General features: G+C 41.7%; 1 protein-coding gene across 1 annotated transcript in view; it reads right to left on the bottom strand.

Annotated features, from left to right (window-relative positions):
* Positions 1 to 12,254, bottom strand: part of GPR149 (G protein-coupled receptor 149) — a 33,368-nt gene extending 21,114 nt beyond the window's left edge. Inside the window, exons 1-3 of the mRNA XM_073358765.1 lie at positions 11,289 to 12,254; positions 10,050 to 10,242; positions 5,817 to 6,289 (exon numbers count right to left, since the gene is read on the bottom strand). Of these exons, the coding sequence (XP_073214866.1) occupies positions 5,817 to 6,289; positions 10,050 to 10,242; positions 11,289 to 12,254 (1,632 nt within the window). The remainder of the gene's footprint in view (positions 1 to 5,816; positions 6,290 to 10,049; positions 10,243 to 11,288) is intronic.
* Positions 12,255 to 16,412: the final 4,158 nt, after the last annotated feature.

The raw sequence follows: 16,412 nt of genomic DNA, 5'->3' as shown, positions 1-16,412 counted from the left end.
GAGCCAGTCAGCAGATGCTCAAATAAGTGGTTTCCTTTCCCCTCACCAAATAACATTACATGATTTTGAAAGTTCTACAGTTATTGTTTTTCAGAATCTTTGGAAACAGCTATTGAAAAAAAAAACCTTTAAAACTAGGTAACACCTGCCCACGTCCTTATGGTTCAGGTCCATTGCTCCAACAAGTATAACCCGCAGAATACTGGATATTTAGTTTTTGAAGAGTTAGCCCAAAGCTAGTTTTTAAGCTGAGTGTCCCATGTCCTTTGCTATTTGGGCATTCAACACATAAAAATGTACGTCCACTTAGTTGGTTGCAACAATATTTAAAGTTCACTTTTAACCTTTTGTGCCTTGTACTAAGTTATTAAAATTCTTCTTTACAGATCTGAGAGCTGATCCCACCCCACTGAAGTCAATGGAGATATGCAGATTTATACTAGCTGAGGACCTGGCCCAATATTGCTTAGCACTTACACTGTACCTTGCTTTTTCAAAACACTTTGCAAACATTAATTAACCTACATGGTTGTTTTATTAATCATGTACAATCCTTTCTCCCAAGTCAGCCCAAGATCCCAGCAGATTAATTCTGCTTTTAATCCTGGTGGGAATCTCCTTGTCTTGCCCTTCTCGCCAACGGGGCAAATGTCAGCATTGTGGAGATCTGCAAGTTAGAGTTGAATGTCAGAAACAAAGAGATCCTGTAACTAGCATCTTGAACTTTAGACCTTCGAAGCATAATAGCCTGACAACCACACACACTGTTAGAATTTGGAAAATGTCAGTAGAGCACAAATTGGGATTCTGGGCAATGGCAAGTGGTGAAGTAGTCTGTCCAAGAAGTGACAAACACAGTCTCCAGGGCAAAGGAAGCCAGCCACATGCAGTCACTGCTAGCTGCTTCACAGAGAGATGCTGGCATTAGCTACAAGCAGAAGTCACAACAGGACGAGCAATTTGAAAGGACAGCCAAAGAAAATGGTAGAGGAGTTCTGGTTGAAAAAGTGACTGGAGGCTACCGCAAGGACAGTCACAGTTAGTGATAAGCCTATTACAGTATGATCTGACTTCGTCAACTAGATTATACAGGATACGTGAGCAAAGGCCAATGCATTAAAACTGCTGAATGGTCATTTACTTTTTGCAAAGAGCACAACTGTTCATCTCTGCAGGCTGTAAGTGACCAAACACTTGCATTTTAAAAAAAGGGAGAGTAAATCCAACATATTCAAATAATCTCTTTATTTTATGAACAGGTAGGAGCCATCCAGCCCCAAATATCTGCCCCTATTGATTTAACTTGAGCCCACTATGGCAGCACCAGCAGGGTTTCAGGTGACTTCAGGATTCAAACAAACAATGGCACACTCCTCCATTTGTAGGTCCTAATGAAAGCCTTTCAGACCCATAGACTTTAAGGCCAGAAAGGACTATCATGATTATCTAGTCTGACCTCTTGCACATCGCAAGCCACAGAGCTTCACCCATGTACTCCTGTAATACACCCATAACGTCTGGCTGAGTTACAGAAGTCCTTAAATCTTGGTTTAAAAACTTCATGTTACAGAGAATCCACCATTTACTCTCATTCAAACCCGCAAGTGACCTGTGCCACATATTGCAGAGGAAGGCGAAAACCCCCAAGGTCTCTGCCAATCTGACTTGAGGGGAAATTCCTTCCTGATCCCCAATGTAGCTCTCAGTTAGACCCCAACCCTTTGGAAAAGTCAACTCACACCACATTCCCCATTCTGCAGGGAATGCTACACAAACAGGACCACGAATCCCAAACAGTCCAAGATCAGTGTCCCACTCACCATGCTGTTGAGCGTTGGCTCCTGTAGGCAGGGTTCTCAAAGGAAAGGCAAATTCCTCCCTGGGAGCCAAGACCACACCCATGACCTAACCTTGCCTTTTTAAAAAGCCTACTTTTTTAATCAGACCCAGTTGTCATCTCCTCCCTCCATACCTAGGCAGTTAGATATTCCCTTCGGGGTATGGCAGGTACTTTTCCTCTTTTCCCAGGAATCTTATTAACCCTTTTTTCCTGCTTTCTGGCAAGTGGGATAATTAAACCCTATCACCTACCCCGGAAATGTGTTCCAGGAGCTTACAGAGTCTTCCACTTATTCCTATAAGATCCGAGTTACCCAGAAAAGAATTTTCTGTAGTATCTGGCTGATGAATCTTGCCCATATGCTCAGGGTTTAGCTGATCGCCATATTTGGGGTTGGGAAGGAATTTTCCTCTAGGGCAGATTGGAAGAGGCCCTGGAGGTTTTTCGCCTTCCTCTGTAGCATGGGGCACGGGTCACTTGCTGGAGGATTCTCTGCTCCTTGAAGTCTTTAAACTACGATTTGAGGACTTCAATAGCACAGATATAGGTGTGAGGTTTTTTTTGTAGGAGTGGTGGGTGAAATTCTGTGGCCTGCATTGTGCAGGAGGTCAGACTAGATGATCATAATGGTCCCTTCTGACCTAAATATCTATGAATCTATCACTTGGATAGGCAACTGGTCGTTTTATATGTGTGACCACTGGAGGGCAGTGGACCTACAATAATTCACACAGCCCAGTAGTGTCCTAAAATGTCACTGATGCAGTAACGCAGCTTTTTAAATTTTAACCATCTTTCTTGAGCATTCTCGTCTTTCATTTTACGTGTAATATTTTGCTCATTCATTTAAGGAGAGAGATTCTTGTTTTTCTTCAGCATTACAACCCTGTATAAAAGCCAGTAGGAGACTACCTTATTGATTAAATGGTGTTTTTCCTATGGCCAATGAACTAATTAAGCACTCCTTAGTGTCAAATGCAATCAGAATAAAGGTCTGAAATTTTGTTATTTACAAAACAAGTGACCTGATTCCTGAGGTTTCAATCAAATAAAACGAAGGATCAAATTGACCAGTAATTCAGTAATGAAGAAAGCTCTGTATTGTCTTTTGCATTACATTCTTTTGCCTATGCTCCATGTTTGTTCTCGGACATCTCATCGTCAGATCACATCCTTCAGGATTTAACCAAAGGAGCCTGGTGACATCTGAAAGTGAGTAGGCAAGACCGATATTTAAAAGTGTCTCAGAACCAATTCACAGCAGTGATTAGACTATCAGACACAAAACAGCGTAGGCAACGCTCCCCTCAAAGAGCCTCCATGGGGTTTAACTTGAAAATGAGCCACATTCATGGTTATTAAAATATCATTATTGGCATTATTTAAGGCAGGCCAAAAATCGCTGTGCAGAAGCATGACCACTTCGAGCTAGAGAAGGAGTATACAAGCTAGGGGCAGATCATGGGGCTGTGCAATAACAACACATGCTTTACCCTTTATCACTCCTAAAACCTGTCCTGGAATGTTTTCCACAGCTCAACATGTAAAGAGTCTTTGGACTGTAAACTCAACAGTCCTGGGGGAGACAGGATTGAGGCACAACACTTGCTCACTACAGGTGCCATTATAGATATAGCTGTTGAGGGTTGTATGTATCCCTGAAGCCAGTATTTGGCCTTTAGTTCATAATCATGAACTTTTAAGGAGGCAGGAAACCCAAGTGTGCATTGACTGCATTACAATACCAACGATCTTTTTATTCAATACAGATGAACTAGCTAACAAATATTTTCTCCCTTCTGTTAGGCACAACATGATTTTCTTCAGCATCACTTCTTGCTAGGCCTTTCCACCCTCCTAAAACAAACACATTAATTATGGAAAATCAAATAGTCGTACCCATTTCTGAGTCCTCCTGTGTCTTTGATGCAGTATACAAGACATTAATGTGGCGTAGGTTTGTTCTATACCCGTGCTTATTTTTTTGGATTCCATTTCAAATGATCAGTGCTACTGTTACAAATGACAGCTTTAAGTAGTCACCAGTAACAGGAATTCTTTTAGGTGCTGAACTCAATTATAGTCAGAAATCAATGCAAAAATTCCTGTGTCCCTAACACCCATGAAGGTGCAATGGCATTAGAATCGAGCTCTCATAGCAAAATATCACCATGTTAAGGAGATCAGTATACATTTTATGTCTCAACAGTTCTTGATATGTCATCAGCATGGTAGAGAGTACACGAATGAGTGCTGGGCACGTGGAAGAGGAAGCATGTAGGCCCCAAACATGCAAACTGATCCACATGGGCAGATCCCAGCCACCTTGCAGAAACTAGAATGACTTCAGTGGGAATCTCTGCAGGCATATGAGTCAGACCAGATTACAGGATCAGGACCAGCCCAGTTTTACATGACATACATCTTATGCCCTTGATGCTCCTCTTACTCTAGTCTAAGCCATAATTAACTGCATTCAAGCCAATGAAATTAAACCACCGTAAATTGAGTGTGAGAGCAGAATTAGGTCCTTTATCTACAGGACAATAAGAGACCAGTTTATGGACACCTAAGTAGATCATTAAACTAAAATGATGTATATAAGGAGTTTATCTTGAACCAGTTATTCCACAGTGCACTAGAAGACTAACCAGCTCCTGAGCACTGCTCATTGTTAGTAACTATCCAAGTTATAAATCAATCAAAGGGATAATCATACTAAGACTTGCAATGCTGTGGGTCCAAAAGAACGGTAATCTTGATACCCATATTGAAATCCACAGTCAACTGCATTTCACTCAGTTGTATGAATAAATAAATGCCTGGCATGTCACCCAAAGGACATGTCACATTTCATTTGGGTCTTCTGCTAAAACGCCTACCATGAGATAGATTCCCATCTGACAGTCTGCCCAGAGTAAGAACAACTAGTGTCAGAGTCACAGTTCAGCCCCTTTCCTCTCTTGCTTCATGGGGGAAGAAAAGTGCCAGTCCTTTTCCTGGTACAGCTTACTTCCCCCTTTGTGCCAGCTCAGATGCACTGGCTGGCATGTTAAGGGAGGGAAATCCAAGGCTCCATGCACTCTCTTCCCATCTGAGTGGGAGGAGACTGACAGCAGCTGCAGGCAGGAGAAGAAGAGGGTTCTTTATGTCCTTTACTCTCCTGTACAAGCATACAGCAAGGGCCATAATCTTGCCCTGTGTGGTTAATGCATCCATTCTTACACACAGAAGAGTCTCATAGGAAAAGCTACACGTGCAAAAGTGCAAAACATTAAAGGGTCTATATATTGTTTAATTATGAATTGCAGAATGTATTAATGCTCATTTTAGACATTTCAAATAGGTTTGATTTTGTTTTCCTTTCTAGAGAACTAACACATCAGAGGTGAATCAACTAAGATCACTGATATATATTATAGCTGTTTTGAACTGGTGGGTCAGTTTTTATAGGGGCCTTCACTGAACTTCTAAAATTAGGCACACCAATTTCTGCACACATGTTCTTCACTCCCGTATTTCTACATATTCATTTTTTCATGCTTACACATTTTTGCCCATCCAAAATTTAGGCATGAAAAAGTGTTGACACACATTTAAAAACTGCTTTTGAAAATTTGATCTTTTGGTTAATAGGAGCATTGTGTCACAATGTAAACTTAAAATCATTTAAAACCCTTCACACTGAACTTTTTATTATAGTGTACCACCTCAACACATGTAGCACTTTAGGAAAATCCATAGACTACTGGTTCAAATGGGACACAATTCCAAGAGCAGAATTAGAAAATAGATGGGAAGTGAGAAGAGGCTGCCAAAATATATGGCTTTAAATATTTGGAATTTTTAGAACCTGTTTAGCTGAAGGGAATTTTTCAACAAAATTAGAAATGTATTTTAAGATGCTTTTATACAAGAACTCTTTAAAACTCTTCAAAAGAAGAAAAAAAGAATGAAGAACAAAACCATGCTCTACCTGACGGGGAGTCCTTTCAGATTTGCTCCTGCACCACTCCCAATCTGTGAGTTCTGGTTTACGGCTCTCCTCATGAGACAGCCTTCTTTCCTGCGCTTCAAAAAATGTTGATTTGTCAAAGTTTCTGACCTCCTCTCTTTTAAAGGCTCCTAGTTTGTCAGAAAGAAGACGGTCCATGCTTTTGTCCTTGGCAAGTTCTTGTTTAGTCTCCGTACTTTTGCCCTTGCTGAAATCTTTAAACATGGAGCTATCCTCGATGGGTATGGTGCTGAACTCAATTTTGGCAGATTTAAGGATTTTGCTGCTAACTTTCTGAGATTCTTGTGTGTTTTCACAGTCATAGTTCATCAGGTTATGATAGGATATAGAGTTATCGTCACCATCATCATCATGGTGGTGGCTTTCATGGGATATCTTGTAGATTCCATAACCTTGTTGGAATGACAGGTTGAATTCAAAACCCCTCCTTTTTGCTAAACAGAAAGAGAAAAGCTCTAGTTAAAACATAAAAAAGTTACATACAAGAAACACAGTTAGAAAATGTATTTTAAAAATGCCTAATTTTATCTGTAAATTTAAAACTAAAATACAAGTTGGTTACTTTTAACAACAGACTTTTTGGTATCCATAATATATGAATTATTATGGAAAATTAAATACTAATCATAGCATTATAGACACTCTGGTAATTAGCTCATTTATTCCTTTGTCAAAGGATGGTAGAATTTCTATGTTCTGAAGGTGGTTCTTTGCCAGAAAATAGGAATAGTTTCACCCATCATTTTTTAAAGAACAGGATTTGCAAAGCCTTATAAAAGTTATACTAGAAGTAAATAACCAAATTATGGTTCATTTCACAGTGTATCTCAGTTTCAGCTAATGAGAAATTCCCCAAACCCCAAAAAGATAACATAGCATGCTTTCAGAAAAATACACTTAGAACAATAGAAATATAGGACTGGAAGGGACCTCATTAGGTTATCTAGTCTGGTCCCCCACACTGAGGCAGTACTAAGTATTATCTAGACAATCCCTGACAGATGTTTGTCTAACCTGTTCTTAAAAACCTCCAGTGATTCCACAGCCTCCCTATGTTCTACTTCTGAGAATCAATCAGAACTGTACTTCAGTGCCAAGAGGAAAATAAGAAAAATACATTTCTACATTAGAAAACAATCATGTAGGTGAACTAATTCCATAATCAGTTTACTTTCATACAGAGACAATATATACATTCCACATATAAAATTATATTCTAACATCAGGACTCTAATTATTTTAGTTGATATAGTAGTTCAGGAATTAAGGTAAGAGTGCTCTACCTCCACATATCCCCTTAATTACTTCTCTCCTCTACCATAAATTCCCTCCATTTCTTCACCCTGCATTCCCATTTTCATAGTACTAGACACAGAAATTAAAAGGTATGTCTCTTATCAAATCATGAAAGCATTTTCCTCACAAATCTATCTAAAAACATTTTAAGACACAGAGTACAGAGAACCATTTATAAAATAGTATCTTTATTCAGCATATAGAGTCTATTTCTCAAAAGATAGTATTAAGTGTGAAATCACAAACTCAACCATTATTCTGTTAAAAATCCAGAATAGCTCGAACATCCTAAAAACATGTTTAGCTCGAACATCCTAAAAACAAAGCATTTCTATTTACTAGGGCTGTCGATTAATCACAGTTAACTCACAATTAATTCAGAAAAATTAATTGCGATTAAAAAAATTAATTGTGATTAATCACAGTTTTAATTGCACTGTTAAACAATAGCATACCAATTGAAATGTATTAAATATTTTGGATCTTTTTCTACATTTTCATATATATTGTATTCTGTGTTGTAATTGAAATCAAAGTGTGTATTATTTTTTATTACAAATATTTGCACTGTAAAAATGATCAACACAAGAAATAGTATTTTTCAATTCACCTCATGTAAGTACTGTAGTGCAATCTCTGTCGTGAAAATGCAACTTACAAATGCAGATTTTTTTGTTACATAACTGAACTCAAAACCAAAACAATGTAAAACTTCAGAGCCTACGAGTCCACTCAGTCCTGCTTCTTGTTCAGCCAATCGCTAAGACAAACAAGTTTGTTTACATTTACAGGCGATAATGCTGCCCTCTTTTTATTTACAATGTCACCAGAAAGTGAGAACAGGCATTTACATGGTACTTTTATAGCCGGCATTGCAAAGTATTTATGTGCCAGATATGCTAAACATTTGTATGCCCCTTCATGCTTCGGCCACCATTTCAGAGGCATGTTTCCATGCTGATGACGCTTGTTAAAAAAATGTGTTAATTAAATTTGTGACTGAACTCCTTGGGGGAGAATTGTACGTCCCCATCTCTGTTTTACCCACATTCTGCCATATATTTCATGTTCTAGCAGTCTCGGATGATGACCCAGCACATGTTGTTCATTTTAAGAACACATTCACTGCAGATTTGACAAAACACAAAGAAGGTACTAATGTGAGATTTAGGTTTAAGAATCTGAAGTGTCTTCCAAAATCTGAGAGGGATGAGGTGTGGAGCTTGCTTTCAGGAGTCTTAAAAGAGCAACATTCTGATGTGGAAACTACAGAACCCAAACCACCAAAAAAAAAAAAATCAACCTTCTGCTGTTGGCATCTGATTCAGATAATGAAAATGAACATGCACACTGCTTTGGTTTATTATCAAGCAGAACCCGTCATCAGCATGAACACACGTCCCTTGGAATGGTGGTTGAAGCATGAAGGGACATATGAATCTTTAGTGCATCTGGCATGTAAATATCTTGTGATGCCGGCTACAACAGTGCCAAGCGAGTGCCTGTTCTCACTTCCAGGTGACATTGTAAACAAGAAGCGGGCAGCATTATCTCCTGCAAATGTAAATAAACTTGTTTGTCTGAGCGATTGGCTGAACAAGAAGCAGGACTGAGTGGACTAGGAAAAACTTTTTCACTAAGAGGGTGGTGAAACACTGGAATGCGTTACCTAGGGAGGTGGTAGAATCTCCTTCCTTAGAGGTTTTTAAGGTCAGGCTTATTAACAGTGCGATTAATTTTAAGGTCTATTATTAACAGTGCGATTAATCACGATTAATTTTTTTAATTGCTTGACAGCCCTACTATTTACATTATTATATAATTGTTTCTTTACCATCATCATAAGTTTACCTCTGTAAGTATTAGATTAGATTCAGAGCAAAGCTGTATCTGGAATTAATAGTTTTCTTGACAAACTGCAGTCACTCTCCTTGGGATAGTGGTTAAAAGTTCATGGTCTGGATTTGAAAGAAGAATCCAATTCAGAGAGAACAAATGACTTGAACCAAAAGGTGCTTTTCTGAAGATCATGAACCTTGTTCTCCTCTCATTTACTCCCATGAGAATCAGGAGTAAACCCACTCAAGTCAATGGAGTTACACCGGTATAAACAGGGAACAAGAGTTTAATCCAAAACCAGTTGATGTCAATGAGAATTTTTCTACCGATTTTAATTTTCTATGGATCAGGCCCTTATAGCGAGAAGATAATCAGGCGCTACATCTGCAAGTAGCTCTCACTGCTGAATGGCTAATACAGAAAACTATTATAATTATTACATGTGAAAGTAATTGCAACACATTGCTGTGGCTTTGAGGTCCTGTCAACATTGAAGGCCTCTCAGTGGCTGCATGATGGATGTGTGAGCAGTAGGATCCGAACGGCCTTTTCTCTCATTGACAAAATTCCTGTAATTCCGGGGCATGAAGTCACTCAGAATTCAGAGGTGTTTTTGCCTGTTTTTAAAATGTGTTTAGCACAGTCAATGTATTTTCTTAATGCATGTCATATTTTGGCAGATGGGTTTTTCTAGGGGTGGGGAGGAGGTTAGGGGAGGAGTCAGAGTTTGAACTCATAGTTTCCATTAGAAGGTTTGACAATGACTTGCTGTGTGGTTTTGGGCAAGTCACTTAACTTCTCTGTGCCTGAATTTCCCTGCCTGTAAAATGGCATAATAATGCTCTCTAGCCATCTTATAGGTATGTTGTTAGGCATATTTGATTAATGTCCATGAAAACCTTTCAGATCCTCAGATGAAATATGCTACAGGAGTGCAGAGTATTGTTACTGTTGCAGACAACTTTCTATGCAATCTACTATAAAATTTACTCTAACAGTCTGTTGCCATATGGAACATCACTTAAACCAATATCCCATCCTTCAACCTCCCACACTTACTTTTCCTTTCTTCTGAAGAAATGGCATATGCATTCCTCCTGCAGTTAATGATGCAGCCACAGGGCAGGTGGATCCAGCGTTCTGACAAAACAAACACAGGGGTGACCGTGGCAGCTAGTAAAGTCAGCAGAAAACTGAATGTCTCAAAGGAAAGGCTTTGAAAACCAACTATGTGCTGGACAGCCATCTGTATCTGAAAGGCAGAACATTAAGAAATTAAATCACTTCAGTCACATACTGTATTTCCAGGAATAACAAAAACATCACATTGTTAATGTGACAAAAATAGAGGTCACAGATTTTCATTGATTTCCTGCTAGGCTTTGTGACTTTGACAGATGCTAGAAGACAAATGTCCTCATACAGTCCCTCTCCCTCTCTCTCTATTTCTCAGAATGCCTTATGCTGCAAATGAAATTATAAATATTGATGCCTGAGGTCTGCCAAAGAAGCAGCTCAGATTCCAAGCAATTCTTAGGGATGACTGAGCCAATCCAGTGAGGCGCTGAGCATCCCCCACTCCCAAAGTCAATGAGGTTTGAGGGCACTCAGTGCCAGGCAGGATTCGGCTTCACGTGCATGATAATTCTCATTCTTTATGGATAGGAGCTGAGAGGCTGACTCCATACACATCCATAGGACAAGGATGACACTGAACAATTCCCAACATGTTCACATGCCCAGCAAAGGACTCACTTGTAAGTATCCTTTGTTATATTTACCCTTTCCATACATTGCATCAAAATGTTGTAATGCTTCAATAATTACAAAGATACAAACATTCTTCATCACTTCTCAGACAAGCTTCAGTTTCTTACCCAAAGATGACTGGCAAAGGGCGTGACTCAGAACTGTGAGGATGGAGGAAAAACAATCTGCCTTAGTAAAACTCACAGATCTCAGAGAGTCAACCCAATGCCTGCCAGACTGCTTGAAACACAAAACCTGATTCACCCCTACCATTAGCCTAGCTCTGTGCTGGATTCAGTGGCGTTACACTGAGGTAAAACTGGAAAAACAATGATGAATCTGGCTTTTCATTTTTGAAATGCACTGATTTTGTATGACTGTATCAATCCTGATGAAAGCCAGACAAACACAGCTCTAGTTGAAATGACTTCTATGGATGTGATTTATGCTGTTCATAATTGCTGGATGACTGTTTCAATTAATATCACACAAACTCTCTCCCTGTGTAAATAAATCATTACAAATATGCAAAGAAGTCTGACTTTTTACCATTGTGGGAAGCCAGAGAATGACTTTTGTCAACGCAAGAATCAGCGAGAATCGTTTCTGAGCAAACTCCACAGTGTAGCTCCTGCTCTGCACGCTGTTTGTGCAATGGGAGTCCAGCCCACAGCGCTCAGCTGGGCTTTGCCTGAATACTATCTCCGAGCTGGGACAGGCATTTCGGAAATGCTTCAGGGTTTTATCCACGGGGTCCTCCAGAGAAAGGGATGGGGCGGTGCTACAGGCTGGGGGCGTCCCAGGGGTAAAATAGCCTCTGGTGATTTCCTGGTAATTGACATAAAGACGCTGTTGCTCATCTGAGCACAACAGTTGGTAAGTTAGAGGGACAGAAAGCACGGTGAGAAGGCAGAAGCACAGCGAGTAGACAATGAATAAAAACAGGACATAGGAACTGGTGCAATCTGTGAGGCAACCCCAAGAGGTGGGAACATAGGTGCCCCAACCACAGAGAGGCAAAATGCACACCAGCAAGCTGACAGTCCAGATAGCGAGAATGGCCCATATCATGCTCACTGGCTGTTTGGAGGTCCACTGACTCCACATCACAGTTTTGTTGATCGTGTAGAAGTTGTAAGAAACTATAAGAGTACCTTTCAGATTGCTAGAAATGCCCTGAAATAAATAAAGCAGCGCTGATGTGGTACACAGAGGCTGGGGGAGTGCCTCACTTGACCACTGCATGAGCATAAAGATAGTGACTGGCACCACACTTATCAAATCATCCACAGACAAGGAAATCACAATCATTGAAAGTGTGGTTTTGTTTTGAATTTTCAGTAAGGACACTAGTGAATAAATGCTGCCCAGCAGGGTAGTGAGCGTAATTATAAACATCAAGCAAAAAAGAAAGATATTCAAAGTTCTTTGTCCATTGGTTACATCCATAATGCCATGATTTTCAGTAAAGAGGCTTGTCCCATTCAGTGGGAAATGACTAGATGTTACCGACATGGTTGTTAGGGATTTTATTTTGCCTTCTCACCGACTCCGCAAGTTTTCGTCAGATGAATCGGAACTGCTCCACATCACAAGTTTCTTCTTTGTTTTCATAGACTCTCCTTTTTGACACTTGATCAGGATACATTCAGATGTGTGTGTCCTCTAAATCCAGGATAGCTCACACCCAAAAAGCAGGCTCCATCAAATCAAAGGAAACATTAACACATGTACCAAAGAGCGCACGATGCTGACAAAAAAGCAATTCCTCCTTAAAACAGACTTTGGGGGTTGAGCTGGTTCTTTATAATCCTTCCAAGTGCAAGAGGATGATTAAATTGGGTTCTTGCGGAAATAAAATACCATTCACTTTTGACATATAGCAGACAATGTGCCTTACTCGAGAGTTCAGTTGAAATGAAGGCAGAATGTCAGGTATGCTCAAGCCAAACTGGTTCAGGGAGAAACATAGTAGAGAATGAGAGGCTCTTTGATTCAGCCTGCGCTGTTCAGAGCTGCAGGAGGGAGGAGTCAGATCCAAGCAGGATAGCAGAAAGGGGGGAAATTAGTATCTTTCCAGGCAGAGCTGCCTCTTAGCTAGATCAGAAACACAAAACAGAGTCCTTGCTAAGCCCCACCTCCAATGCTGACACTAAAATCCAATGCAAATACTCAGACCTGATGTCAGCCATAAATGTCATCCCTGAAAGCCCAGGGCTGCTCCACAGCTGTGCATCACAAGCTGGAGAGCTGCTTTTATTCTTACTATGTTTTCTGTAGTCTGAGCACAGAGAGGGAGAAAGCTGCAAAAGCCTTTTATAAAAGATGAAACTGACAGTGTATCCTGTTCTCCCTTTTTATTCTTACTCCAACTGTACGTATGTGTGTAACTATATATTTATACATTGACAAAAGGTTGTTACAGACAGATAGCAATCAGCAGCACAAAATTGGCAAGTTGTGTGCTAGCTTTGTTATGGATCAGCATCAGTTTGGGGGGTACATAAACTTTTATTCCATAGAAGATTCAAATACAAAGAGCATCAAGTACTGAATGACTACTGTCTTTTGACTAAGTACAGGCAAACCAGCAGATCGTGTGCCTTTGGATATGTACCGATATTTTACATTTAGTAAATGTGATGCTGATTAAACTGATAAATTGACAGTATTGTAAAGAGCCAACGGAGGCAGGCAGGTGGAATGCAACCTTTTTGCAGAGCTCTGCCTCTCCACTCTGATCAGCAACAGTGCTGCTATTCAAATACTGGCTTTGGGTGTATCCATAGCACGACAGACAGTCTCTGTTTAATTGTATTATCGTTTAAGGCTAAGACTGCTGTAGACTGGCACTAAAATGTGATTGACACCCCCACATTCATTTCACTTGTGATGTATGCCAGCAAGGGCCTCTTCTACAGGCTTTGTATTGCTCTAGCAGGGCAAAACAGATGAAAACACGACTTGACTGGCCAGCTGATGATCTGCTCATCACAGGAGGGCACGGCTGGGAGAAAGGGGTATTGCTGCTGTCCAGTGATTCCCCAGATACTGAACAGCCCCTTGAGGGCTACAACAACTCAGAACAATCTTGAGACTACGCTAAGGTCTTGCCCACACTAACAGCGGCGTGTAGGTTACATGTAGCTGTACACCGCAGTAAAGAGCAGGACACTACACTGCTAAAAATAGGTGGTAGGCACTGCTTGGGCACGCAGAGAGCCATGTAGGGGACATACTCTAAGGTTCTGGCATGGCTTTACTTGCCTAAGTAGTGCCTCTCCATCTACACTGCTATTTGTACCCATGCTAGGGGGTGAGTGCAGTGAATGTACTTGACACACCACCATAAGGAGTGTAGACATGCCCTGAGTTGCTCTTCAGGACTGAACTGGTACCCCGAGGATCAGAAAGCTGCAAAAAGTGGCTAACAGACACCCCACTCTACAACCCTCAAGTTATGTCAGGCAAGGCGCTAGATCTGCCGCATACACCTTGCTTTTGTCAAAGTACAGGATTGCAATTTATCTGTCCTACCTGGGCTGCTCCAACTAAAGGCTAGGACTCCTTTCCTTAAAAGTGTATTTACAAATCACAATTGCCTCTACCCTGAATCAACTTTAAGTCAACTACAGTTCTCTAAACCTTGAGATTAACAGGCCAAGTCTGTCTGGGATTACTGTCACAAGACAGGAGGAGAAATAGGCACCACCCACCCTTGCATGGGCCGTCATTTTTACTTCAACTGACACACTCTCAATAGCCTTCATTCTTCTGTAACCTATGTAGAGGGCAGGTAGGTCAATTTACTTAACAATTCTGTGCTATGGGACTCCTCTAGCTGACAAAGTCTTTGCATAGAACATGAATTTCTATTTTTGCAAGAGACTACAGCGGGATTTTCTAAAGGAAGCCTCCAAATACCAAAAGTGGAAATTATAACAGGATTCACTTTCATTCTCTCCTTAGGAATCCAGTACCAGTCTTTATCATGACTAAGGCTGTGAGTCTTTCACGGAGGTCACAGATTCCATGACTTTCCGGGACCTCCGGGACTTCTGCAGCGGCCTGTGGGGCTGACCCCAGGGGCTGCCTGAGCAGCTGTGCACTGGCTGCTGCTCAGGTGGCCCCAAGGCAGCTGGTCCCAGGCTGCCCCGGAGCAGCAGTCTGGGAGCAGCAGTGGCGCCCTGGGTCCCCCCACCCTCCAGCAGCAGCAACAGGGCCCTGGGTCACCCTCCCCGCCCGGAACAGCAGCAGCAGTGCTGGGGCTCCAGGGCGTGGCCCTGCCCGCCCGGCCCGGAGCAGCAGCAGGAGCAGCAGTGGGGGTGGAGCAGCGGGGGGGGGGGCAGCAGTGGGACAGGAGCGGTGGTGGCAGGACAGGGCCCCAGGGTGATGCCCTCCTGCCCAGAGCAGCAGCCGCAGCGGTAGTAGTGGTGCCCCAGGTCTCTATGTCCCCCCCACCCCCCGGAGCCATGGCGGGGGCCCAGGGTGCCGTCTCCCCCTGCCCTGAGGGGGAGCAGCGGGGCCCCTGAGCCCCACCAGCAGCAGCAGCATCTGCTGGAGCATCCCCCACCCTCAGTGCCTACGATACAGTTAGGGGTATTTTTAGTAAAAGTCATGGACAGGTCAGGGGCTGGGACTTTTTTTTTTATTGCCCCTGACCTGTCCATGACTTTTACTAAAAATACCCCTAACTAAATCGTAGCCTTAATCACAAGACAGTTACGTGCGTGCACCCAGCTGATAATTTCAAAATCCTTTTTATGAATAACAGTAAAAAATACACCTCTTTTGCAGCACAGCAGTTACAGTGTACCCTAACTAGAAATTTATTTTCTTTTAAAATGAAGAGCATAACTCAGGGCCCAGACACTAAATAAATACAGGGATTTCTGACAATGGGAGATCTTCTGCTTTAACGTAAGCTCACCCAGGGTATTACACTGGCAATTAAATAAAACATTTGATTGTACTATATAACCAGTTGTTTCATCATCCCCAATATTGGGCACAAACAACACTTCAAATAAGGAAGAAAACAAATGGACAATGACTGTAGCTGTTAGGCTCACACACGGTGTTTGGTTTCAAGATGTAGTGCAGCTGCTGAAGACATTTGGCATCCAGTCTGGGATCCTCCTTTATGGTGTGGTCCCAGTCTCAATCCCACTGACTTCTTTAAAATTACAGGCAACTGCACTGAGATCCAACCCATGGATTCTGTCTGGGTTATCCCTGGCAACTCTAGCTTGTCCCTGCAGGGCTAGGCTAGATCTGACCAGTGCTCACCAAGGCTGTAGGTTTTGTAGCCCTGACATAACTCACTACTGATTGGCTAGGAGCTTCCAGCTTCTCTCTCGGGGTACGTGTGCACATGCAGGAAAGCCTGCCCTTAATGAAGCTTCTGCACCAGCTTCAAAACAACTACTGAGCATGGTTAACAATTTCCCACACTCCCTGTAGCGTGCTGAAATAGCAACTACTTCTTTGCAGCCATTCAAGGCTCTTTACTGCCACTTTGTCTGAGAGCAAGTAGAAACAGCAGCTGTAATTACAGCAGTAAGTGTTTTTGGCTGACCACCATGAAATAATAAAAAGAAATGGGGGTTACACTTACATTCTCTGCATATGCTCCCGCTGCCTGGGTGGACTTCATCTGCACTGTTCTCTCTT

Source organism: Lepidochelys kempii, chromosome 9, assembly GCF_965140265.1.
Source record: "Lepidochelys kempii isolate rLepKem1 chromosome 9, rLepKem1.hap2, whole genome shotgun sequence".
Classification (NCBI taxonomy): Eukaryota; Metazoa; Chordata; order Testudines; family Cheloniidae; genus Lepidochelys; species Lepidochelys kempii.
Note: the sequence above shows the minus strand (reverse complement) of the source record. Positions and strands in the feature narration are given on the sequence as shown.